General features: G+C 50.4%; 10 protein-coding genes across 10 annotated transcripts; 4 read left to right on the top strand and 6 right to left on the bottom strand.

Moving 5' to 3' along the window:
• Positions 1-115: 115 nt before the first annotated feature.
• On the bottom strand, positions 116-2,431 carry BKA67DRAFT_564391 (deoxyribodipyrimidine photo-lyase). The gene has a single exon (XM_046102735.1). It carries the CDS (start codon positions 2,311-2,313, stop codon positions 472-474), a length of 1,842 nt encoding a protein of 613 aa, XP_045958464.1. The 5' UTR covers positions 2,314-2,431; the 3' UTR covers positions 116-471.
• A 187-nt stretch (positions 2,432-2,618) lies between these two features.
• On the bottom strand, positions 2,619-5,934 carry BKA67DRAFT_564390 (P-loop containing nucleoside triphosphate hydrolase protein). Its single transcript, XM_046102734.1, has one exon. The coding sequence runs from the start codon at positions 5,583-5,585 to the stop codon at positions 2,808-2,810; it is 2,778 nt and encodes a 925-aa protein (XP_045958463.1). The 5' UTR covers positions 5,586-5,934; the 3' UTR covers positions 2,619-2,807.
• A 358-nt stretch (positions 5,935-6,292) lies between these two features.
• On the top strand, positions 6,293-7,210 carry BKA67DRAFT_564388 (uncharacterized protein). Its single transcript, XM_046102733.1, has one exon. It carries the CDS (start codon positions 6,383-6,385, stop codon positions 6,734-6,736), a length of 354 nt encoding a protein of 117 aa, XP_045958462.1. The 5' UTR covers positions 6,293-6,382; the 3' UTR covers positions 6,737-7,210.
• A 269-nt stretch (positions 7,211-7,479) lies between these two features.
• BKA67DRAFT_658508 (transcriptional regulation of mitochondrial recombination-domain-containing protein) lies at positions 7,480-8,437 on the top strand (the record flags this gene model as incomplete). The annotated part of the gene is made up of 2 exons (XM_046107292.1): positions 7,480-7,752; positions 7,835-8,437. The coding sequence occupies 2 exons, from the start codon at positions 7,480-7,482 to the stop codon at positions 8,435-8,437; spliced, it is 876 nt and encodes a 291-aa protein (XP_045958461.1).
• A 68-nt stretch (positions 8,438-8,505) lies between these two features.
• BKA67DRAFT_271974 (P-loop containing nucleoside triphosphate hydrolase protein) lies at positions 8,506-10,282 on the bottom strand. Its single transcript, XM_046095886.1, has 4 exons — positions 9,913-10,282; positions 9,680-9,856; positions 8,780-9,469; positions 8,506-8,726 (listed from the first exon to the last, which is right to left on the bottom strand). The coding sequence occupies exons 1-4, from the start codon at positions 9,976-9,978 to the stop codon at positions 8,574-8,576; spliced, it is 1,086 nt and encodes a 361-aa protein (XP_045958460.1). The 5' UTR covers positions 9,979-10,282; the 3' UTR covers positions 8,506-8,573.
• A 314-nt stretch (positions 10,283-10,596) lies between these two features.
• On the top strand, positions 10,597-12,091 carry BKA67DRAFT_535522 (uncharacterized protein; the record flags this gene model as incomplete). Its single annotated transcript, XM_046100030.1, has 7 exons — positions 10,597-10,612; positions 10,642-10,751; positions 11,018-11,112; positions 11,291-11,383; positions 11,536-11,717; positions 11,804-11,866; positions 11,910-12,091. The coding sequence occupies 7 exons, from the start codon at positions 10,597-10,599 to the stop codon at positions 12,089-12,091; spliced, it is 741 nt and encodes a 246-aa protein (XP_045958459.1).
• A 987-nt stretch (positions 12,092-13,078) lies between these two features.
• BKA67DRAFT_271943 (uncharacterized protein) lies at positions 13,079-13,592 on the bottom strand. Its single transcript, XM_046095885.1, has one exon. The coding sequence runs from the start codon at positions 13,538-13,540 to the stop codon at positions 13,277-13,279; it is 264 nt and encodes an 87-aa protein (XP_045958458.1). The 5' UTR covers positions 13,541-13,592; the 3' UTR covers positions 13,079-13,276.
• Positions 13,593-13,759: 167 nt separating this feature from the next.
• BKA67DRAFT_592437 (uncharacterized protein) lies at positions 13,760-14,797 on the bottom strand (the record flags this gene model as incomplete). The annotated part of the gene is made up of 2 exons (XM_046104835.1): positions 13,760-14,348; positions 14,526-14,797. The coding sequence occupies 2 exons, from the start codon at positions 14,795-14,797 to the stop codon at positions 13,760-13,762; spliced, it is 861 nt and encodes a 286-aa protein (XP_045958457.1).
• A 429-nt stretch (positions 14,798-15,226) lies between these two features.
• Positions 15,227-16,766, bottom strand: BKA67DRAFT_592436 (PIG-X; the record flags this gene model as incomplete). The annotated part of the gene is made up of 2 exons (XM_046104834.1): positions 15,227-16,351; positions 16,407-16,766. The coding sequence occupies 2 exons, from the start codon at positions 16,764-16,766 to the stop codon at positions 15,227-15,229; spliced, it is 1,485 nt and encodes a 494-aa protein (XP_045958456.1).
• A 923-nt stretch (positions 16,767-17,689) lies between these two features.
• On the top strand, positions 17,690-20,728 carry BKA67DRAFT_658504 (uncharacterized protein; the record flags this gene model as incomplete). The annotated part of the gene is made up of 5 exons (XM_046107291.1): positions 17,690-17,727; positions 17,787-17,896; positions 17,969-18,336; positions 18,393-18,690; positions 18,747-20,728. 5 exons carry the CDS (start codon positions 17,690-17,692, stop codon positions 20,726-20,728), a joined length of 2,796 nt encoding a protein of 931 aa, XP_045958455.1.
• Positions 20,729-23,732: the final 3,004 nt, after the last annotated feature.

Raw genomic sequence — 23,732 nt, 5'->3', positions numbered from 1 at the left:
ATGTTGCGAATTAGCTACCATTCAGTGCATCTAGAATCTACTGTTCCAGCAGCGCAGTTATACATAGTCTATTTTTACGCAATTCTAACTTTACAATACTGACCACCTTTTCTTGCTCATCATACTACTCAGTAAGGAACTGGGTATTACATGGTGAGCATTAGAGCCAACTATGATAAAGCTTGGTGCTTTTTTTTCTTTCTTTTGGTAATGGGTAACGGATATACACTTGCGTTCATGCAGTCTTTGCCAATATATCACATAGTACATTCTTTAAGTGGCTTACGTCGAAATCATTACCAATACACGACATCAACTATGCCTTCTTCTTTTGCATGATTTTCATGCTGTCTAAAACAACAATTCACTGCCGTATGGGATAAACAAACTTGTTATAATGTTTTATGTGCACCTCACAGATCTGCAATCAGTACCGCCAAATTTCATCTGTCAGATATACAAAAGGCATTTCTATGGATCAGCATCCGCCATATCCTGCTTGTACCTCTGAACACACCTGGCTTTGCTCTCTTTAAAATCCACAATCGGCTTCGGGTATCCCAACTTTTCGAATTCGTCCTCGCTCAGCCGGTGGTAAGGATCAAATACTGCTTTCCCCTTCACGTCCTTCAGCTCCGGGACCCAGCGTCTGATGTAATCCCCGTGAGGGTCGCACTTCTCCGCCTGCGCAACGGGGTTGAAGACGGTGTAACTCGGCTCCCAGCCCTGCGTGTTGTTGCACAGATCCCAATCGACCAGGTTCTCCACAAACCACCTCTCGCCCTTCCTGTAGTCGATCAGGAGATTCCTGCTGAGATAGCTGCTCACGTTCATGCGGAGCCGGTTGTGCATGTACGCCTCGTGTCCGAGCTGGCGCATACCGGCGTCCACGAACGGGACGCCCGTCTTGCCGTCGTACCAGGCTTTGAGGCCGTCGTCGTCCTCCTCCCAGTTCACAAAGTCGAACTTGAGGTTCTGCGGAAGGTTCATGCTGTTGTGCGGCGTCACGACCATCATCTGTCTGTAGAACTCTCTGAACACGATCTCCCGGACCCACGACGAGATGCCGGCGTCGGACCCGGATTGCGAAAAATCTGTCGACCCGCCGTTGGCTTTTTTGGCGGCAGACAGAGCCTCCCGGACCGAGATGACGCCTGCTGAGAAGTAGGCCGAGAGCCGCGATGAGTTGTCGGCCGCAGGGTTGGAGCGATTCTCGGCGTACGTCTGGACCTTTTTCTCCAGGAAATCGTTGAGACGCTTGATACCTGCCGTATGGCCCGCCGGCCAGAGCTCACGGATGCGGTCTCTGTCTTCTATCGACTCGAATCTCTTCGCGCCCGGCATCTCGGGCAGATCTTGACAGAACAGCTCGTTCAGGTCCGATCTGACGGACTTATCATTCGCTTGCGGTGCGGGCAATGTGTCCAGCAGCTCTGGGTTCGATGATACCTCGCCCAACCAGGCCTTGTGGTAGGGCGTGTAGACCTTCAACGGGCCGCCTGAACGAGTCCTGATCGTAGCGGGCTCCACGACGGTCTGGTCGTGATGAAGCACAAACTTTACCTCTCCATCACCATCACCATCCTTCTCCAACCGGTCGAAGAAGTCCAGATCCCGTCTCAGCTCGTCGACCTCATACTCGATGTTAGCGTACACATGGCTGACATTCTGCTGCTTCACCAGTTCCAGGACCGATGCACCCTTCTGGGCTCTCTTCTCCGCCGTGAGTACGACGAGCGGGATGTTGAGCTCTGCGAGCTGTTCCTGCAGCAGCCTCAAACTCTCGAGCATGAAGTCGCATCGCGCGGGGCTCGTGCCGTGCCACTCGAGGTCCTCGGGGCTGAAGAGGAAGCAGGAGAGCAGCGGAGCCTTTGCCTCCTTCGCCTTGGCGGAGGCGGCGTGCAGGGCGCGGTTGTCCTCGGCTCTGAGGTCCTTGCTGCGGAACCAGTGCAGGACGGTCTTGGCTACCGCGCCGTCGGGCCTCGCGCTGGAGATGCGGCCCTGGAGGTGGCCATAAGGGCTGTCGGGCCCGTCGATCTCCTTGGCGCGCTTGGTGGACGGGTGCTTTAGGACGTTCTCTTGGGATTGTGTCCGGGCATGCTTCTTGCTGTTGCCATTGGCACCGTTTGGAGCGTCGCCCGCCATTTTCTTTTTGTTAATATGATGCTTTGGAGTTGTTATAGAAAAGTGGCGGAGTATAGCGTAAATTGGCGCTTGACTGGACCTTGGCGCTCCTGGAGAAATGCGCCGCAAAGTCACAGCAGGAACTCGAAGAGACATGCGTGTCTTTCCAATCTTGAAAATATTGGACATTTACTTCCTTATGTAGATAACCGTATTCGTGTATCGAGCGACTAAGCTGCAACTCGGCCCCATCAATTTGACTTACTTTTGTTAGTTCAATTCATATCCATGACGTAGTATATCGACCTATTGGTGATCGTTGTGGCGCCAGCGCCGGATTTGGATAGACACATGCATCGAGCCCGATCGTGATTGGTCCTGAATCGGGTCTCCCCAAATTGAGGTTCTGGACTGCGAAAAACACATGTATATCGGCGATAGCAAAATTTAGGTGTCATTAATGGTCACTGTGCAATACCTTTGGAAAACCAAAATGAGATTTGAACATCTGGTATATATTTATCAACCTCTATTAGATTTATTTGATTATATTTCTTGGTCCATTTTAAACAAAAGCAGAATTCGCTTCAGCCCTGATCTGCAAGGTCCATAACGCCTTCTGGCAAACGCCTTTCTTTTATGCTTCATAATTCATCAATCCATTATGCTTACGCCAGAACTCCTTAGTCATCATAGAGATCTTCATCCATACTCTCTGGAGCAATATCCTCGATAGCATCGTCGTCGTCGATGAGCATGTCCTCATCGTCACCAATCTCGCTATCAGTGTGGTTGGACAAGACCTGGATCTTGTTGCCAATGAGAACAACTCTAGCCTTCTCTCCATCCTGGATAGCACCGCGCAGAATAAGCACTGCCATCTTGTTGAGAATTTCCTTCTCGATGAGTCTTTGTAAAGGTCTGGCACCGTAAGCAGGCGAGTAACCTGCGTTGCCCAAGTAGTCCTTGGCTTCGTCTGAAACCTCGATGAATACATTGCGATTGTTGTCCAACAACCGCTTTTGGATCTCGCTGATGCGTACGTCCACAATCTTACGAATCTCCTTGCGTGTCAGACGGTTGAAGATGACCGTGGAGCTGATACGGTTTAGGAACTCGGGAAGGAAATAGTTGCGCAAAGCATTGTTGACGAGTTCTCGTGTGGTTGCGTCAATTCTGCCATCACGGCCAGTAGGGCGTGCCAAGAATTCGGCACCCAGGTTGGAGGTCATGACGACGATGCAGTTTCTTGCGTCAACGACACGACCTTGACCGTCGGTGATACGACCATCGTCCATGAGCTGAAGAAGAACTGTCAAGACTTCCTTAGCAGCCTTCTCCACCTCATCGAACAAGAGAATGGAGAAAGGCTTGCGCCGCAAGGCCTCTGTGAGCTGACCACCAGCGTCATGTCCAACATAACCAGGGGGTGCACCAATCATTCGGCTTAGTGCGTGGCGCTCCTGGTATTCTGACATGTCGAAGCGAATCATGGCCTTGGGATCGTCGAATAAGAACTCAGCAAGAGCCTTAGTGAGCAGAGTCTTACCGGTACCCGAAGGACCACAGAAGAGAAAACTGGGAGGCTGGTTTGGATTGCTCAGGCCGGATCGTTGCAGACGAATAGCATTCGATACAGCGGTGACAGCCTCCTTCTGACCGACGACAACTTTGCCGAGGTATTGTTCCATCTTGATAAGCTTCTCCTTCTCGGTGGTCTTGAGACGAGTGATAGGGATGCCTGTCCAGCGAGAGACGATTTCGTTGATTTGGTCAGGGCCGACAACGTCGGTGACCATGGAGCCACCGATATCGTTCGGGTTGAGAGCAGCATCTGCTGCCACCTTTTCCCTCTCTAGTTGCTTGATGGCTTGTTCCTGTTCAGGAATGGCGTAGTACTGGAGATCGGCAGCACGAGCGTGGTCTCCCATTCTTGCCGCATCTTCAGCCTTGACCTTGAGCTGGTCAAGCTTAACCTTGGCCTCTTGGATATCCTTACCACGTCGTCTCTCACTCTCGTATTTCTCTCGGAGAGGTCGCAGTTCTTCCTCAACGTTCTCAGCATCCTGCTTGGCCTGCTGGAGACGAGTCTTTGAGGCATCATCCTTTTCACGGCTCAAAGCGTGGATTTCAATCTTGAGTTGGCGCAGTTTACGCTCAAGCGAATCAATAATTTCGGGTTGAGACTCCCTGGCAACTCTAACTGCTGCAGCAGCCTCGTCAATCAGGTCGACGGCTGAATCGGGAAGTCGTCTGGACGTGAGATAGCGGGCTGCAAGACTGGCGGAAGCCACAATGGCGCTGTCGGCAATGGTTACACCATGGTGGACCTCGTACTTTTCCTTGAGACCTCGGAGAATGGAGATGGTCTCCGGGATGGTTGGCTCCTTGACGAGAACCTGTTGGAATCGTCGCTCAAAAGCAGCATCTTTCTCGATGTACTTTCGATATTCGGCAAGGGTGGTTGCACCAATGCAATGCAATTGACCGCGGGCCAACATAGGCTTGAGAAGGTTGGCTGCGTCCATGCCACCCTCTCCGGAGGAACCAGCGCCCATCAGCAAGTGAATTTCGTCGACGAATAGGACAATCATCTCTTTTGACTCTGAGATCTCCTTCAAGACTCCCTTCATTCTCTCTTCGAATTCACCACGGTACTTGCTGCCGGCCACCAGAGCACCGACATCAAGCGACAAGAGTTTGCAGGCGGCCAGGTTATCGGGAACATCAGCGTTGACGATTCGCTGCGCCAATCCTTCGACGACGGTTGTCTTGCCGACACCAGGCTCACCAATCAGCACGGGGTTGTTCTTGGTTCTTCTGGACAGAATCCGGACAACCCGTCTGATTTCTTCTTCTCTGCCGATGACAGGGTCGATCTTGCCTTCTCTTGCCATGGCCGTCATATCAATGGTGAACTTGGCCAAATTCTCGTGTTCCTCCTCTGTATCGGCTGTTCTCGAGTCCACTCGCTTCGTTCCGCGAATTGTGTTGACTGCGTCCTGGACCAGCTTCGGCTTGGGAACATTAGCCTCTTTGAGACACTCGGCCACACCAGGATCCTCGGAGAGTGCGCTGATCAAATGATCCACTGCGACGTAGGTGTCTTTTTGTGTCTTTTGCAGATCCTGGGCTTTCCTGAGCACAGTACTGAAGGTGGGTGACATGGCGACATTCTCGGGCGGGGGGTCTTGACTGGGCAGTCGGACCAACCGCTTCTTGAGTGCTCTGTCGAATAATTGAGGGTCACCGTGTGCTCTCTCCACGACCTGCCTGAACAGACTGTTGTTGATGCCGGGAGGTGCGTTCTGTTGGTCCTTGGACTGGTCCGGCGGAGGATCCAGCAACGAGACTGCGAGATGGACGGGCATGAGCTGGGAGTGGGCATACTGCTCAGCCAGCGCCATGGCGTCCTCCAGGGCCTTCTTGCCCCGGTCTGTGAATTCCATGCGGGAAGTCATGTTGACTTTTGGTGTGTTTTGTTGTGATCAGAATAGATAGAGGGTTTGCTTTTTCGATCGACAATAAATAGTAAGAATTAAATTAAGAGTGAAGCTTGCTTCGCTCGAGATTTGTAGTGTTTGGCTTCAATGCCACTAGTGAATGGTTGGCTGATTAGACTGAGTAATTGTGTATCACAGTTGATGTTGGGTAGAAACCTGTGTGGAAGAGAAACGACAGGATTTATCCTTCGTCCCGAGCTGACTGCAGTGGGGTTGGAGAAGTCGAAGGAAAATACTAGACCTTGGTTATGGTACGCTGTAGTATGATCATGCTCTCACATGTTCCTTGTCGTGACTTCACGCAGATGCCCGATGATGCAAGAGCCTGGTGGAAGCTAGCAGAAACGTCACCAACGCACTAGAAGCTTCCGGTAGATGCAAGCGCACTTCTGCCGGTGGGGTTATGCGCTGATACCATATGGATGGAGCCGACACATGGCGTCTCCAGTGAGCTTCACTGCGAGAATAGCTTGCTTAGAACGATGCAATATGCGATTCGGACATAGTTCTCCGCTATCGACATCAGCCGCGGGGTATGCGCTAATATGAGTAATCGTCCGAAACCTTACCTCTGCTCAGAGCTCTCATGGCGTGAACTATGTACAGTACGTGTCAAAATTTATGTAACCCTGTCATGTATCGCCAAGCCGCCAAACCAATTCTGGTATCAATCTACATGGTCTCAAACGCTGATACCACCCACCACCTTCACCCAAACAACACTCTTTTCTGAAGCTCCTATATCCACGGTTGAGATGCCGCCGCGCGGTCCTGGGCTTCCAGAGGTTATGAAAGCCCGAATTTCAGAACTCCGTTCTTTGGGCTGGTCGCCGAATCGAATCCACAAAAAGCACCCCGATATCAAGTTATCGACGATCAAAAGCTATATTACACGAGAAGCAGCTATAGCTCGGCGAGCCACCGACCATACCCCCTCGAAACGCGGACCGAAGCGAAAATTAACTGAAGAAGACCGCGACCGTATATACGATATTATATACCATGAAGACCCTCATATTAAGCACCGTGATCTCCTTCAGGAGGTCGACGATAAGGTCAAATTAACGTCGCTTCGTAACCTTTTACGAGAAATGGGTAAACGCAAGTAGCTCCAAAAGCGGCGACCTATGTTAACCACTAATCACGCCCGACAGCGTCTTCAATGGGCTCGGCGACATAGAAGATGGACGGCGATTTGATAGCGTCGAATACGCTAGAGTGACGAGTGTTCAGTTAAACGAGGAACTGGAATTCAGCCCGTATGGACTTTTACGCGATCGTGCGATCAAGCCCGCCTTAGCGACGAAAAAGAGGTCCGGTGTGGGAAGGGGGTAAAAAAGATGCTATGGGCTTGCTTTTCTTATCACGACCGGACCATTCTTGTTCCCCTTAACGGCGACGAGGAGTCTAAACGGCAAGGGATTATAACACGTATTATTTGAGCTCTATACGAAAGCATTCCTCCCGGAGTTCGTAACCCGCGATGGTATCTTTATGCATGATAACGCGAGAGTCCATACGGCTAGAATAGGAAGCAGAAGGATGGTATACGGATAGGTAGTAAATCAATGATATTGTAATACGTGTAGGCCAGTGTCCCGGTTGTGTCTACCAGAATTGGTTTGGCGGCTTGGCGATACATGACAGGGTTACATAAATTTTGACTGTACTGTAGTTATCAGCACTGATAGCGATAAGTAATCCCTGTCCCTTGGACCTAGACCTCCAGACGCGCGCGTGGCCCGTGCAACTCCAAACTTTTTGGCCCGAAGCTCGCACTGCGGACTGAGCAGCCTCGTCTCCTGAAAGAGCAGCAAGGGGGAAAGCACTATTTCAGACCGCACCATCCACCATGAACGTCAGCAGTTCCTTCCGACCATTGGGCTCATTAACGGCCCAACTGGGTCGTCTGTCTGTTGGGCTTTCGAGGACAAGCATCAGGCCAGCATCGACGGTGGATCAGCCGCTGGCGGTCAGAGAGGTCAGGGAGACGAAGAAGTCGAAGAAGAAGCAGTCGAAGCCGAGGATAGAACCGAAGTTTGAGCCCGGCCATGGCGAGAAGATCTGGATCTTTGGCAACTTTGTCAACGGCATGACTGTGTACTCGCACAGCCCCGTATTGAAGGTTCGTCGCATCATGCCTACACGTGCACCAGACACAACTCCTATATGAGGACCAGCGGGCTAATCCAGCATCCATGATACAGGCAAACAAAGCTCTCCGCCAAATCCCTTTCGTAAGCAAGAAGCTCAAGCCCTCCAAGATACGCAAGGACTACTGGCTGCCAATGGCCATGATCCAATTCCCCGAGGGCATGGGACACATCGGCCGATCCGTCTTCCACATCATGCGCGAGTTCAGGATGCAGCACGACCTGGCCTGGGGCGACAACATGCTGCAAGACGACGAGACGAACCGCATGCTCACAAAGCATGAGCGCGGCGAGAAGATTTACGAGCATCAGAAGGCCAACGCGGTCGCAGATATGGCCGCCGTGCTTGGCGGCCTCGGAAAGGGCAACAAGATGTGGCTGCCCGTGTTGCAGGGCGCAGAAGACCTTGTTGACACCAGCGGCGAGACCAGGACGGACGAGCAAACAGGAAGCACGGAAGGTCTGTTGAAGACGCAAATTTTCTGGAAGAATGAGCTGGACAAGAACTACGCCAAGGCGTGGCCGGTAAATGTTTCGCACAGTTCATTCGCCGAGTCAATGAGCGTACCAATTGGGCAGGCTCAGGAAGGATTGGCACCGGAGGAGTTGGTGGCGGCAGAGGAGCCAAAGAAGACTTCATGGTTCAGCAGATCATAAAAAGGAGGACTTCCTATTGATATAACTCCAGCCCAATTGTACCTATACCGTTTTATCTCCACAACCCGGAGATATTCTGTACTTTATTGTACGCCAAAAAATGTATCATACGCTATAGAATGCAACCAACAACACATTAAACGCCCAAGTTCTCAACCTTGATCGCAAACTGCTTCAAGTACTCGTAGTGCGGAACGTTCTCGTTCACGCATGCACGAATCTCCTTCGCTCCTTCCTCACCATATTTCTCACGCCACTGTTCGTCTTCGGTTTCTTCCGAGACCGATTTCTGTAATTTTTGTAAGTTTCTGGAAAATTACAGCTGGGTGGCAGGTAACTTACGTGAGCATGTGTCCTCGGTGAGAGGTTCTTGCTCTTGATGGCATCATTGTGCCAGCCATTCCACTTGGCAAAAGCCTCCTCAACGTGCTGTTGGTTCTCTGGGTCGTCCCAGTTCAGCATGTCGGGTGTGAAAGGCACTCCAGTCTCCTTGCAGAAGGCCTCGATGATCTCCTTGGGATGATCAAGGAGGTCGTCAGCATCGATGACTGTGATGGTGACCTCGTCTGGCTTATGACCATTGCTGTGGCCGTTGGCGTGTCCGTTGGTGCCATTCGCTTGGCTCTTTGCAGGGTCCTCAGCGGCTTCAGCCATGTGAGGTCCAACAAGACCTTGTGCCCTGAGGTAGTCGAACATGGTACGAAGCTCGACATAGCCTGCCTCGTTGGCATTGAACTTGCCCCAGCCCGTAACCTCGTCTAGTGGTGGGATTGTGCAACGGAAGAACGACGGAATTCCGCGTCTGGGGTGACGGATGAGGAAAGTGAAGTGGTACTTCTTCAGAACATCGAGAGGAAGCACCGTGGGGTTACCAGGCTCGGTCGTGCCAACACCCTTCTTAATGCCGTTAGAGACCTCACCATTGGCCTGGCCGTTCGCCTGATTACTGCAGACAGAGGGAGCCAATGTTGTGGGCTTTCCGTCTGGTGACATCAGGTAATATGCCATATCTTTGATGAAAACTCGCTTGCCCTAATGTGGCGTTAGCATGCTTATCCCACATACTACTGCAAGGGGGATATCCAATCCCTGTGTGACACATTCTGAGATTTACTGAAAACGCCAACCCTATTGGATTGACGTTGTCAATAGGGATAATAGTACGAGAGCCACTAGTGTTCCGGTACTCTGAAACTTATGTGGCTTGGTAGCTGCTTAGGGGGTAATAGTTGAGAGTCTTACGTCACTGCCGTCCTCGTCAAGTCTGTTCAGGACATCTTGGTAGGTGGTCTTTGAGAAACCACTCGAGAGTCTCTTGTCCTCGGCCTCATATCTGTCGTGAAGTCTCTCAGGGCCATAGTAGTAGGCATCACCAAAAGGTTCATGGGCACAAGTCATATCCCGACGAGTCATGAACACCTGCCCCCAATTAGTAAATATGTGCTCAGTATGCCATGATTGGGCGGCCTGCTTACTCGCTCAAACGCCGTAGAGCACGCTCTCGGGTGAGTTGCCACGAAAATGGGTTTCGAAGACATCATGTCGTGTAGTTGGGAAGAAGGAAGTGGTTAATATTAATGATGTTAAGGATCAATACGTCAAAGTTTGTTGACAATTATTGTTCTTAGTTAACGTCAAAGTGACTTTGCTGATCTGTATAGTCTCAGGGGAAAATGCAAAAGAGATAATCAAGAAAGTTCAAAAGCTGAATCCAAAACGTTTAAAAGGAAAGCGGCCATCGTGACTGTCTGCAACAACCAGGCATGCAAGAAAGTCACTTTTCAATAGGGAATGAGTTTTCGCCATGTACCGGTTACATAGCGCTTGACTACCAAGCTATTCGCCCCACGTCCGTCGAACTAACACTAAAATAAATGTACCTGGCGTCCATTCCAGACTACATGTGTACGCAACACGATAGGCAAGAATCTTCCACTAGCCGAAAATCGGATAACTGACCAACTAGATTGCATCGATTATTACCACATGTCATAATAACGTTTGAGGAGCAGGTATTCGATACTTGTTCTGTTCTAGCCGCTGTGGGGACTGAATATATGGCCGACATCCTACAGTGCTAGCCGGGAGTGAGCTAAGATTGATAGATACAGGATGCAATTCATGCACCTAGGGAAAGGCTGAAAAGTCTGGAGCGTGGGATGTGCAAGACTTTTAGTATGTATCGATGTAAAAAAGTGGTTTAGATGGTTGGCGGCTCCGTCCGGAAAGAGCAACGGCAACTGGGGCCGAACCACTGCTGGCTCAAGCAGATGGCGTGATTAGTATTGGCGGGCATTATCAACCTGGTAGCCTTGTCAGTAGGATCAATTGTTATCTTGCTTCGCGACAGGATTAGAATATTCGCTGTTTCCATCCAGCCGCCTGCACACGAACAGGCAAGACAACCCCACGCGGATAAGAACACCCGCAAGTGATAATTGGTTCCCCCTCGGCTGTCCGCTTTTCGTAGGCCTCTTGTCGTTTAGTTGTGGCGCACTTTGCCGAGGAAATACTCTCGATCGTTTGACTTCTCCAATCGGTCCCAAGTCCTGCCCAAATTATGACGTTGACATGGTTTAGCGTTTAGCGGCACCGACAGGCGGTAATCTCGCCCGACCCGACTTCCGGGTGCCGGTGCAGCGCTTTGACTTTTTGGGAATCGTGCCGCTGCGCATGTAAATCACGACTACCGCGCAACCGCCGAAGCCGTCCAACTGTTTCCCGCCTTGTTGGTAGCGAGAAGACTCTGCACCGGCACCCTACACAATTTGCGGCATTGCCCTCGTCCTAATAAAGTATGCCAATCAGGTGTCTTTTCGAAACACGTGGGCCGGCGTGCTTATGTGTTTGTAGCGGTTCCTCAGGCGGTCCCCATGTCGATTCCGGTCATGCCAACCCAATACACATTTCCAAGACATCCCCAGTCGAACGCATAGAGCAGCGATGGTGATGCTGATAACAAAAATAACCATGAGCTTAGATGCTCCGGCGTCCAAGGCAGGGCGTCTAGCCACCCCCGTATCGTTTTGTCGTACTTAAACAAGTCCACCATTCGTATCTTGCTCGCGTAATAAAGGTTGTGAGCACTTGCTTCGTAGTCCTCTTAGCCAGGGTGCAAGTGAGACGCTTGCAAATAATCCTAAAGCGCAAACATCGCGCAAGAATCCACGTGAATATTGCCCTTGCCGTGAACAGAGAATAGAATACCATGTGCTGCCATGGGCTCAAGGTCAGACTGATTTAACCACCAAAAAGAATCCGGCGGGTCGAATCGTCGATGGTACGAGGTCAGACTACACAACACTTTCGTTGTAGTAGCTTGACGGCTGTATGAAACGCCAAATGTTGGTCCTGGACCACGCCTAGCGAGATTGCCCAAGGCTGGGACAAGTCCAAAGGATGAGATGCACTGGAAACTTGGAATGGAGAGTAAGCATATTCAAACAAAGAGAATAGTTAACTACACTTGTAGTATGTTTGAGTGTGAAAAATCCCAAGGGGACGAAGTTGGAGTCGGTGAGTCGGGATGCGAGAGTGATTTGCAAGATGAGAGAGGAGAACTCGAAGAAGGAAGTAAGACAATATTTGAATCAAGTAAGAGATAACCCAGGGACGCTTGGGCTCAAGTACTTTCCTGGCCCACGTAATTGTTAGTCGCGGCCACTTGCCTAGACCCCAGAGATAAAGAAAGAGGATCCAGCACCGGTGCAGGTCGCCTGACTCGATAGGAAGGCACCACCCCAATCGGTGATTATCAACAGTAGCCTGGCAAATCAGCAGACTTGCCGTTACATCTCTGCAGGTATGTAATTCCGAAATTCAATGATTCTTGGCTTTTAGGCTATCTTGGTAGTCCGCTTGGACCAAGTGACCTCCGTTCCGGTGAACGTCTCTAACACTTATACGTACGTGGGGCAGCACTTCCTATCAACAACGACGAATGTGTCTGATCGACAGCACAATTGTGCAGACTTGGCTTGCAGTAAATGGCATAATATTGCCGTGTGCCGGAACCATTGAAACTACACGAGGTAATCCAGTGGACGCAGGAGCCAACATGAAAACAAACTTAATAATAAACGATGGAATAACATGGAATAATATGACATACCGTTTCATAATACTAGAATTTTCTATAGAAGAAAGATGCTAATGAATAATCTATAATGCCATAATTGTATAAGTAATAATTTTTAAGCTTGTTTCCATCTTCCGCGTACGGGCTTATGGTCAGGCTACACAAAGCAACATACTCTATATACTATCCACTTTGTGGCAACTGCGTCCCATATTTCATGGCACATGGCTCAGTTTGTATGCTGAGTGCGAGACTATACAGCTTCTCGCTATCCGAAGCCGCTCTTATTAGCTGCCTGAGTCACTCCTTCTAAGTAAGGGCTCTTCAAGGGATTCCCTCCGAAATGTTCTCATTCTCTGTAGATTCAATAGAGAAGAGTAGCACACAGTATTATCCATGCGCCATGGCTTACAATATGCATAGGTCATATGAGTCCTCGATAATTGTACGATAAATGTATTTGTCTAAGGGGGAAAAAAAAAAAGTATCGTAGAATCAAGATATATCACCTGACTATGCTAAACCTACGAAACAGCTGGGAGCAGTAACGTATGGTCACCGCAAGATGTACAAGTTTAGTATTGCGGAGAACCAAAACGAAATGGGCCTATACAAGGTGGAGGTGGTAATCTGAAGGCCAATTTTGATGCCTTGATATAGGACATCAAATTTGCCCGAAGAAGGTTTGGTTTCGGACAAACTTGATGACATCTGGCATCCCCAAGTCCTGCCTAGGACAGTCGATCTAGCTAAGGCCAACACTACCTCTCCCACTTGGAAAGGCCGACGAGCTCATACGCCAGTACACAAAATGAAATACCATCCATGTTCAACACTTTGGCGTCAATGTCTCGCCGCTGCCAAGAACCAGCTTGCACTCTATCAAAGGTAAGAATGATATAATACCCAGTGCAGTCTTTAGTTACGGCAATTACACAGATTGAGGACCGACCAAGAGTCGACAAAGACTCATTAATTGCGTGAATAAATGTGAACAAAAGTGCAAAGAGGGAGGAGAAACACATATCATACAATAAATGACTCCTATTCACACCCCAGACATTTCATGAGAGCGAGAAGCAAGGAAATCAAGAGTGGAAGCACAGGTGACTGAAAACAAATTACTACACGAATATAGTCAGAAGGCCAGCACATTACAGCCACCGAAAGACAACCATTGGCCGTACATTATCGTTTCTTATCACTTTACAGAGTATGTTGACAACCTACAAGCTAGATGATACTCAGTCCAGCCGCCCCCAACTCCAGATATTGAGCCCAACCTTGACACCCTTCTTGACCGGCAGCCCAGCATGCCAAGTCTCCTCATAGCCCCTGCCGGAACCATCCGGTCTAAAGTTCTCCCAGAAAACCGCATTGCCCGAAATCGGTTTGAAAGTAAGACCCGTCTCATCCTCGCCGTCAGTCGCCTCTGGCTCGCCATCCTCTCCTCCTTTTGCTTCGGCACACTCGACCCAACGACACCAAGTCTCCTTCGGCCCTCTCATGCGCAGTAACGGGAACTCCGTGCCCCCGCCCTCGACCCCGTCGGCGGCGACCCAGACCATCATGCTGCTCACGCGGCCCCAACCCCTGGCGCCGCTGCCCCAGTCGAAATGGTGCGCATAGTGGCCGCCCTCCACGTACCTCTGTGTCCTGAGCCTCTCGATCCAGAGATCGTCCCTGAAGCCCTGAAAGCCGAGGGCGCGCTGCTCGATGCACCGGACGGTGTCATCCCGTGGCAGCAGAGCGACGGAGGAGTCCCGGATGCTGGTGTTCTGGTAGGTATTCGAGCCGTCCGACGTGATGGTAGCCGGGGCGAAGAGAGGCTCACTGGGGGGGCGATGCGTCAGATATTCATGTCGACAGCCGATCCGAGAAGGCCGTGATGCCAATGGTGCCGGCCCCGAGCCGAGTCCAAAGTCCCATTCACATGGTGACTGTTGTACACAGTCGTTTTTTATGGTCCACGACTATGTGATATGAAATGATATAAGACTCAGCACATACCTGATCTCGAGCAAATGCTTTCTCTCGCCCTCCGTCACGAAGTTTTCAATATACACTACCAGCGGTGCTTTCGACAGGAGATGTATTGAATACGCATCCCGTCCACACGTTGGTGGCATATCATTCACGCCATCGACAGCTAGCAGACTCTCATTGATAGCGGGACGCGGCGTCCTCGGGATCCTGCCTATAGCATCTGGCGCCAAGAATTGAACGATTGGGTTATAGAAGAAAAGCAGTATGGCAAGGCCGCCGACTATGTATGAAAACATTGTCTCTGTGTGCATTTATTGAACAGTAGCAATGAGAGTCATGGTCACGACTTGGTATGTAAGCCCGGTAGATGGTACGCGGTTGTCGTATGATGATTAGTACATAATTAGTACATTCGAGCTTTGGGCTTCTGATAAACTAGTTAGCGGATATTGCAGGGATTAGGCCCCTATTTAAAGCTCTTGAGACTATTACATAAATCGTTGTCCCTAACATCGCCACTCTATGGTTCACGGGCAAATTGGACGAGAAGTCGCGGGTGCTCTTTGTAACTGATACCAAAACGCTTATTGTAGACATCAAACACATGTGCGAGGACGGAGTGTCCCAGTGAACGAGGTTGTACCTGAACTTCCTATACTAGCACTAGTGTAATACTCTGTCTCAGATGTGAGTATAGATTGGCTGGTGCGAGCTGCAGGTCACATTTATTGCAACTTCTTTTCGGGAACGACCTTGGGCTGCTGGCCATGACCGGATCGCCCAAAGACAGCCAAGATCTTCCATACGACCCAAGCAAATCCTATTATAACGGCAGCACCTGTCAGTGTGCTGATTGTCATCGATTTCTCCGTGTCTAAGACTGGGACAGATGCATCCAGCATGAGGTTACCACTTAGAGGAGCAGGGCTCAGATGCCAAAAAAGAGTCCTTGGACCAAATAGTCCATCATAACCCAAATTGACGCGGTCAAACGGGTTGTTCGGGAATTTGGTGCCTTCCTCTGCTGCACAAGCCCAGAAGACACTCGGATAGGGAACCTTGAAGGCTTCTACTCCTCCGGCGCGTGGTACCTGATAGCGCAGGTGAAGCGGAATTTCGACGGTAAAGTCATCACCTGCAGCGGGTGGCTGCAGCTCAAGCAGTACAGAAGATCCCCACAGCTTCATAACATAACTAGGTGCCTCCAAATCAACAGGCTGGCTAATGTATCGAAGCGCTGTAAGATTCTTTGACGCAAGAAACAGGGGGTCCTCGAGCTGATATCTGTCCGCGAAAATAGTATTCGGCAATGTAAAGTATGCATGCAGTGAGCAGAAAGTGTCATCTATCGGAGGTTTACCTGAATCAATACGCAATTGCAAGGTCGGATGCAAGCCAAGAGGTGAATTGAAATCGGAGGTGAAGCTTGCGTCGGAAGGTTTGTGGCGAGATGGGAACGAGAACATGACGGGCGAGGGCTTGGTGTCTTCTCCCAGAACGGTGAGTAGTCCAGCAACACCAAATTCATGGTCTTCTAGGTGTTCGGGTGTATTCGGCGTGAGAAGACCCACCTCGACTCTATGATCTTTGTGTGCAGTAATATCCAGCGGTTGTTTGTTTAACGGCCATAGCACAGTGGCCTTGAGTACATGCGATATGGTGTCGTAAGACACATCTAGCGACTTGGCACTGCGAACGTCATGTATGCGTGTCTTGCAATCGTGGTCAGATTCGGGGCATAGATATTTGGAAGCATATTGTGGGAAGTCGCCCAGGCTCTCCAGGGGAAAGTACGCTTGGTACGCCGTGGAATGGGAGAAGCGGTCGTTGGGTAATTTAGAGAAACGGTCCTGGTCACGTTATGAGTCAAAGCGGGCCAGCACACTCGCGGTTCGGACCACTAACCAGTGACTCTGAGCAGTCCTCGAACGGCAGGAAGTTATGGAGGAATGCGCAAATGGGATCGGTCAGGCTTGCTCCATCCCGGGGTGTATAGAAGACGTGAAGTCCAGGAGGCAGGCTAGAGTTCCAGGGATCCAAGGGCACAGGTTCCGAGGCAGCCGAGCTGCTCCATCTCAAATGAAGCTCGGGGGTATTCTGCAGCAGCTGTTGGAGCTCGGAAGGAAGTTCGTCGAGTGCGAAAGTGAAACGATCCTCCCGAACAGCCTTGATGGCTGGGCCGGTGATGGAACGGCCCTTGACTTTCAAGTCTGTAGGTTCGATTGCATCCTCGTTTTGATGGAAGAATGTTGTCCGTTGTCGCATGATGGGTGGTTCAGAGTGTGCAGGATTCAAGGATATATCTGCGCCTGGACCGAGCTGTCGAGACCATGAAGTGATAAACGGAAAGCTGACTGTTGTTGTCGTTGTCGTTGCTGTTGCATTGTCCACGAGATGCGATGACAGGTGGGAACGATTCCGTGGGCCCAGGCCATCCCCTGTCAGAGGTCCAAGCTTCTGACCTAAGGTTAGACTGGAACCCACCAGCGACCAGCGGGCAGCCAAACAGCCGAACAGCCAAACAGCGGGGACATCTGCCGGAAAATGTGCAGCAGGCTGCAGTTGCGTTTTTGTTTTCTTCGGGTAGTTCCTGACCGAACTCGAGTGTCTATCTTCCAGACATAAGGAAACGAGAATGTATTCAAGCCCGTGTTACCGTTTTGCAAGTATCGACTGACAGCTAATTTAAAAGATAAATTAGGATAGAATCGAGCTGGAAACACAAGACAAAGAACAAAAGCGAAGTTCACGGCGTCGGAAACGCACTGACCAGATCCAAGTAAACGTCCAACATGTACTAGCACACGACGAACTAACCTACTAACCTAGCTAACCTGGCTAGTAACTACTGCATAACTCATGTCCTGTAGCGCAGAAATATTATACTGACGGTTGAGACTTGAGCTAAAGTTCATGTCAAGCGGCGCGTTAAAGATTTCTACTGAACCCAACTCCACATGCACACGTCCGTCCCCGTCACTCTCGCAAAGATTCACAACTTTGCGCTTTTACGCCAACTGCTGCAAACCGTATCCTGCACCACTGGCACCCACAACCATCCCCGGGCAATGAGATAAATCCAACCATCCAGGCCGAGAGATCTCAAGTCTCGAAGCTATCTTCGATTCTCGGCATCTCCAGCCAACAGTCCTCTTCCACGCTGCGCCCCCAAGGCTTCAACCAACACCATGGCCGCCCTCACTCCTGCTCAAATTGAGCTGGCCAGGTGCGGCAGTTTCCAAGCCCCCATTGAAGTGACACCCCATCCTTACTGACAATTCTCAGCTCCCTCGCCCAAGACGAGTTGCCCTCCAAGTTGAAATGCGCCAACTGCAACAAGCTCGCTGTCAATGCCTTCCGACTGCCGTGCTGCGAAACAGCCATATGCGAGAACTGTACGTATCGCCAGCCCCCAGCTACCTGACCTTACCGCCCAATACCGTTATTCTGACCTCGCCCCTGCTTAGGCCAGTCGTCATTGGCATCCTCGTGCCCAGTGTGCGAACATTCCCCCATCTCCGGCCATGATTGCACTGTATACAAATCACTTCGGACCACCATCAGGGTCTTCCTGAAGACCGAAGAAAAGAAGCGAGAGGCAGCACAAGCTAAAGCAAATAACTCTGCGCCCCCGACCCCCGTGGAGCCAACATACACTCCCACGCCTGTCGCTCCAGTCGCACAGCCTCCCGCAGCGCTACCCCTGGCTGATACTGCCAAACCTGACGAGGAAGATGCTCCCACTGCCGGTTCGGCCGACCCTACTATACCCGCTGCGGAATCGCAAGCCGACGTTGGCCCTTCAGGGCAGCATGCGCAAGACGCACCCCAGCAGGTAAGCGCTGACTTGGCAAATCAACTTCGGCGCATATGATGCTGATAACAAACTAGGGTGGTGCTGCTCTCGATCAGCCAGACAACCAAGACAGCGCCGTTGATGACCCGACTTCTGCGCTTCAAGCCCACGACGAGAACGAGCAGCAGGATGAAAATGCCAACGAGCATGGTCAGGGCCAGGAGGCTGACAAGCAAGACGAAGAGGAGGGCTACGACCAGGAATCGGACATGAATGGCAATTTCAACAACATGAGCTTCGATGGGAGCAGCATGAATCCTATGCAGATGCAAATGCAAATGATGATGCAGAATGGAATGAACCCTGCTGCCTTTGGCGGGTTTCCCATGATGGGTTTGTCTCACTCGTTACCCTCGGAAACACCAAATCCCTTGACTAACACGCTGCAGGTATGGGTATGGGAATGGACCCGATGGCGATGCAGAATATGATGATGAGCGGAGGCTTTGGAGCGCAAGGCATGAGCGGCATGAGCGGCATGAGCGGCATGAACATGAATATGGGCATGAATAACTTCGATGGTGGCAACAATGACTGGAGCGATCAGCAATCCTGGCAAGATAATTTCAATCCAAATGCTACTGGCATGGCCAACGGTGACTTTGGCAGCTTTAACTCGGGCTTCCAAGGAGGCTACAATGCAGGTAACTACGGCCAGTTCAACGGACGTGGCAATTACCAGTATCGAGGCAGAGGTCGCGGTCGCGGCTGGAGGGGCGGCTTCGATCGTGGTGGGTATGGTCGCGGTGGCTACAACCAAGGATATCAGAGAGGTTACGGTCAACAGATGTGGTCTCAAGAGATTGCCCAACACCCTCTTAACCAGGACATGTCACAAAACGGGGCAGATGGTTCAGAGGAAGCACAGAAGTCAACCAATACAGACGAGTTTGGTAGGATGATTCGTGCCGATGGGGAGGATGATACCAAGGATGGAGGCGATAACCAAGCCGGAGGTGATGGTTTTCAAGAAAGCACAGGACAAGTACCTACAGACAATGCCTCTGGAGAAGCTCAAGTTGATTCTGCCATGGCCAATGGTGATGTCTCCTCCGCAGATCCGTATTCGCGATCACACGGCTTTTCGTATGGTATGGGCGCACCTGCAGCCTCTAATGCACCGCTGAATGCACCTACCGGACCCAAAGCGATGCGGCAGGGCTTGCCTAACACCAGTACTCTCCACCTGCGTGCGCGTGGTTTCATTCAAGACCCCCATCCCGCTGTAACTAACAGTCCCATTGTGGACAGTCCGATGCAGGAAGAGAAGCCAGCATCACCGAGTAGTTCCCGTCACTCTCACCCTTCCCGTGAAGACGTGGAGCGCCAGCCTGACAATGACAGAGACGATTACAACGTCGACAAAGAAGAGAGACGGAGCCGCGGCGATGATAGAGAACATGATCAACCCGGGTCATACTCTAAAGATCGTAGCCGTAGCAGAAGTCGCAGTAGAGATCGTAAAGAATCTCGACGACACAGGCGGCACCGTGACGAATCTGTGACAGATGAAGGTCGCGACGATGACAGCCACCGCCTCAAGCATAGATCTAGACGATCCACGCGAGATGATGCTGACTACAAAAGTCGTCCAAAGAGTGATAAACACGACGACAGATCCCGATCTGCTTCGCCCGAACATGACCGTGAGCACAAACGCTCAAGTCATAGAAGCCATAGAGATCGTGACAAGGAGAGAGAGCGGGAGCGGGAGCGGGACAGCGATCGTGACCATCGCAAGAAATCTAGCCACCGCTCTCGTCATGATGACCGCGAACGCGAGCGCGACAGAGAAAGAGACAGGGACCGAGATCGTGACCGTGATCGAAAGGAGCGCAGAAAGGAACGTGATCGGGACCGAGACCATCGACACAGGAGCAGCCGCAAGACGTCACAAGAACCACCGACCTTGACTGAACCGGCCACAAAGGAGTTCAACCCGCCCACTGGTCCTCGTGGTAGCACCAGTAGCGCTGCCCCTAAAGGCTCGAGCTCCCGAGCCGAGTTCTCCATTAAAGGAGCCAGCTCCAAGTCAAAATCTTCTTCATCTCACAGGCGCGAAAGCGAGGCGTGGTCCTCTACTCGTCGTGGATCTCATGCTTCGACCAGCAATGCGCCTCGGGCAGCGCCTACCGGCCCGGCCAAAGATCCCCATACGTTGGAGCGCGAGGCCAGGGACCGCGAGAGACTGCTCAAGGAGACACAGCGCATGCAGCTAGCTGGCTTGACCGGCGCCAAGCGAGGGCGAGACACTGGGGATGATCGCGGCGGACGACGCAAGAACCGTCGTGGCGAGACCAGCCACAGTGAAAGCGAAGAGCAACGAATGAGGCGGCTCGAAGCCGAAAGAGAGGGTGATCGATGGGATTAGTCATAACGCCGCCTCCCTCTTCTCAAATTCTAGCACGGGCACTGCTTCATTGCGAGGTGTCTCGTCTATCAAAGTTTGGGTGTATACTATCGGTTGCTTGATATCGCTTTGCGAGGTGCTTCCTCGAGATTCTTCAGGCGGTTGTCGCAATGAGAGTGCTGCAGGAGTGCCTCGCATGCATAAAAAGAAGGTCCTGCCAATGAAACAAAAGGTTACATGTATCTATATATCAGCCACGCAGGATGGCCAGCCAATTGGCAGCATGGGGCAGAGGAGAAAGGTAGAAAAGCATTGTATCACGCCGATCCGAAGCAGCTTTGTTACGAAGTGCGGCAGTTTGTCAAGCGCGTAGATATAATTTAGGCTCCGGAGCATTGTTACATAGACATATTCTCTAAAAGACTATTCGAGAACAACGCGTTTACCGTGGTACTGCTGCATATTATTGATTTCGTAGTGTTTTTGAAGCTCTTGTTTCTGAACCCAAGACTTGACAAATCAGCCTCCAACATCTGCACACTAAGTGTGAAATGCTCTTTCCATGTATCCAGGTAGGGACGGTGTTTCATTATATTGTGCCGATAATTGAACGGTTATGCCGTATGCGCATCTTTGACTTGCTTACAGTGGCCAATTTGACGCCCGCGTTCGATCAACAGCAGATAAGTAGTTTGCGGGACATACATACCTTGTCAACATGACATGTGTTGATGCCGATTCTGACTTTTGGTGTAACCCATATAATCCAACAGCTAAGGACTCGTCATATCTTTGTTGTTTCTATAAAGAGTCTGCTGGATTTTTGCAGATCTACTAGATTAGTATGATACGCATCATGGGTCTTGGTCGAGCTGAGCACGACCTTCTCACCATGGCTTCCATCTTTCGGCTCGTGGTTCATTCATTAAACCTATACAATTCGACCCGAGTGGCTATAGCAGAAGTCGCTTGTGGTTCACCTCTCACCCTTTGCCATCCCTTACACTGCATATGTGCAGGACGCCCGAGCAAGCAGATGCCTAATGCAATTACCCCATCATAAAATGTCAATCAACCTTATCGAAAGATCGCTTCCAAAGCCCACGCCGGGATTATCCAGTCTCCAAGTTGATGCCAGCCATCGGGCTCATCAATTTGGACCTAAGTTAGTTTAGACTAGTATGGACTCTATTAAGGCGATGCACCCAAAAAGACCAACCTCCCAACGGCTCGGCCACAATTGGTCTGGGAACAGTATCTAATTGGGTCAAATATCATACATCTGCTTGATTTGAAGTAAATGATGTCTTGATTTCTTATTACTTCGAAGATCTCAACCTATTGCAAATATTACATGCCATTCATTGCCTAGATTACCTTGAATATCAAAGCTGTACTGGCTTTCTTCTCGTGGTTTTGGAGAGCCCATCACTAAGTCAACTGTAGCACCGAAGTTAATGACATGTCAATTACCGATACTAACAATGTATAGTTCTGCGGCTTTCGGTGTCCTTGCCGTCATCTTGCTCGGCCTGTGCATTTGCGCCAACGACAAGCCGCCAGTGCTGTAGCTCAGAAGTGACAATAAACAATAAATCATTACATACATTTGTGACTGAACCTTTACTCAGACGCATTGCGATCTCGGTCATTTCGACAGTTGTTCTCACTCTGTACTGCCGTTGGCAATTACAAGTATCGGACCAAGCACTGCCTCGTTACATTCCGGTCTTCAATATACTAGGTGTCTCCGCTGCAGCCATTTACCTTGCATTCTTCAATACGCCGCTAGGTGTGTTCGATGAGATTATGCTAGCCTTGAGACATATCACAGCACCGTTTATTGCACTCAGCCCGGCAACCATCCTCGATATGGAAGAGGCACACGAGACTCATGGTTCTGTTGGAGTCTGCTTTTTGCCAGTATTTTCCATTAGAAAGACTAGTGATCAGGCAACAGCCAGCTTTCGGTTTAGGGTATCTCAAGGGATTGTTACATGGATTATTACATTTTCAAAGAAAAGTTATGGGGTATAAATGTTGAGGGAAATTTTGCTCAGGATGGGGCGCAATGGTTACTATAGAGAATATGTTTCCTAAGTTGAATTATTTGAGATGCGTACATCCGCATACATTATCCTAGTTCTCTGTGATTAGCGCGTAGTGATTTTGAACATAACATAGTGCAAATACTCTTCAACCTGGCTAAATTTACACGAGAGGCTTTAGAGACACTCTAGAGAAGTAAAGACAAACTCCTTCAGAGGACATCTAGCAAATTTCGAACGTGATTTCCGAGGGAAGTTCGAAGATGCGCAGTGACCTGTCCCAAAAGAAGAGTCCCCAAGGTTTGAGCAAGCTCTTCCAGAAAGCTTTGAAGATTACTTCATGATTTGCCATCAGAGTACAGTAAATAATATCTTGGCTTGTGTCGCAGATACATCCATCTCCCGAGGAAACACACCTATGGATATTGTAGTACGGACCAGCACATCGTTCTATACCACCACGTACTTCTAGCCGCGTGACGTAGCTCTAGGTCGGTGATCACGTGCACACATTCGAGTGACAGGAACGGGACACATGACGAGTACTTATATCATCGCATCCTCGTGCGGTAGGCATGGTGGCGGGGCGAATCGGTTTGAAATAGTGAGAGAGGCGACGGAATGAGGAATTTGCTGGAACAGAAGGTGACCATGCCGTATCACTCCCTCACACCATATGATGTCCAACGACTTTTAGAGCCACGAGGTTGAGAGAATGGTTGCTGTAGACCGTAAGTCGGCCGAAGCCAGTCGTGATTCCAGCTTGTTTATTCATATTGAATGAAGAAAAAACAGCGTGCGCATTGAACACGATAGTCGAGACTTGATGAATTAAAACTTATGGGACTCATTCACACTTCAGAACATGGCATGGCACCGTAGGAGACGTTGAATAGGAGCTGTCATAAACGGGGAATAGACTAGAAGTAAAAAAGGGTCTTGTAGTCGATATTGGAGTAATTGAAGGTTGGACAGAA

Source organism: Truncatella angustata (assembly GCF_020726525.1).
Source record: "Truncatella angustata strain MPI-SDFR-AT-0073 chromosome Unknown BKA67scaffold_4, whole genome shotgun sequence".
In the NCBI taxonomy this organism is placed as follows: Eukaryota; Fungi; Ascomycota; class Sordariomycetes; order Amphisphaeriales; family Sporocadaceae; genus Truncatella; species Truncatella angustata.
This window is presented reverse-complemented; position numbering and strand designations above follow the sequence as displayed.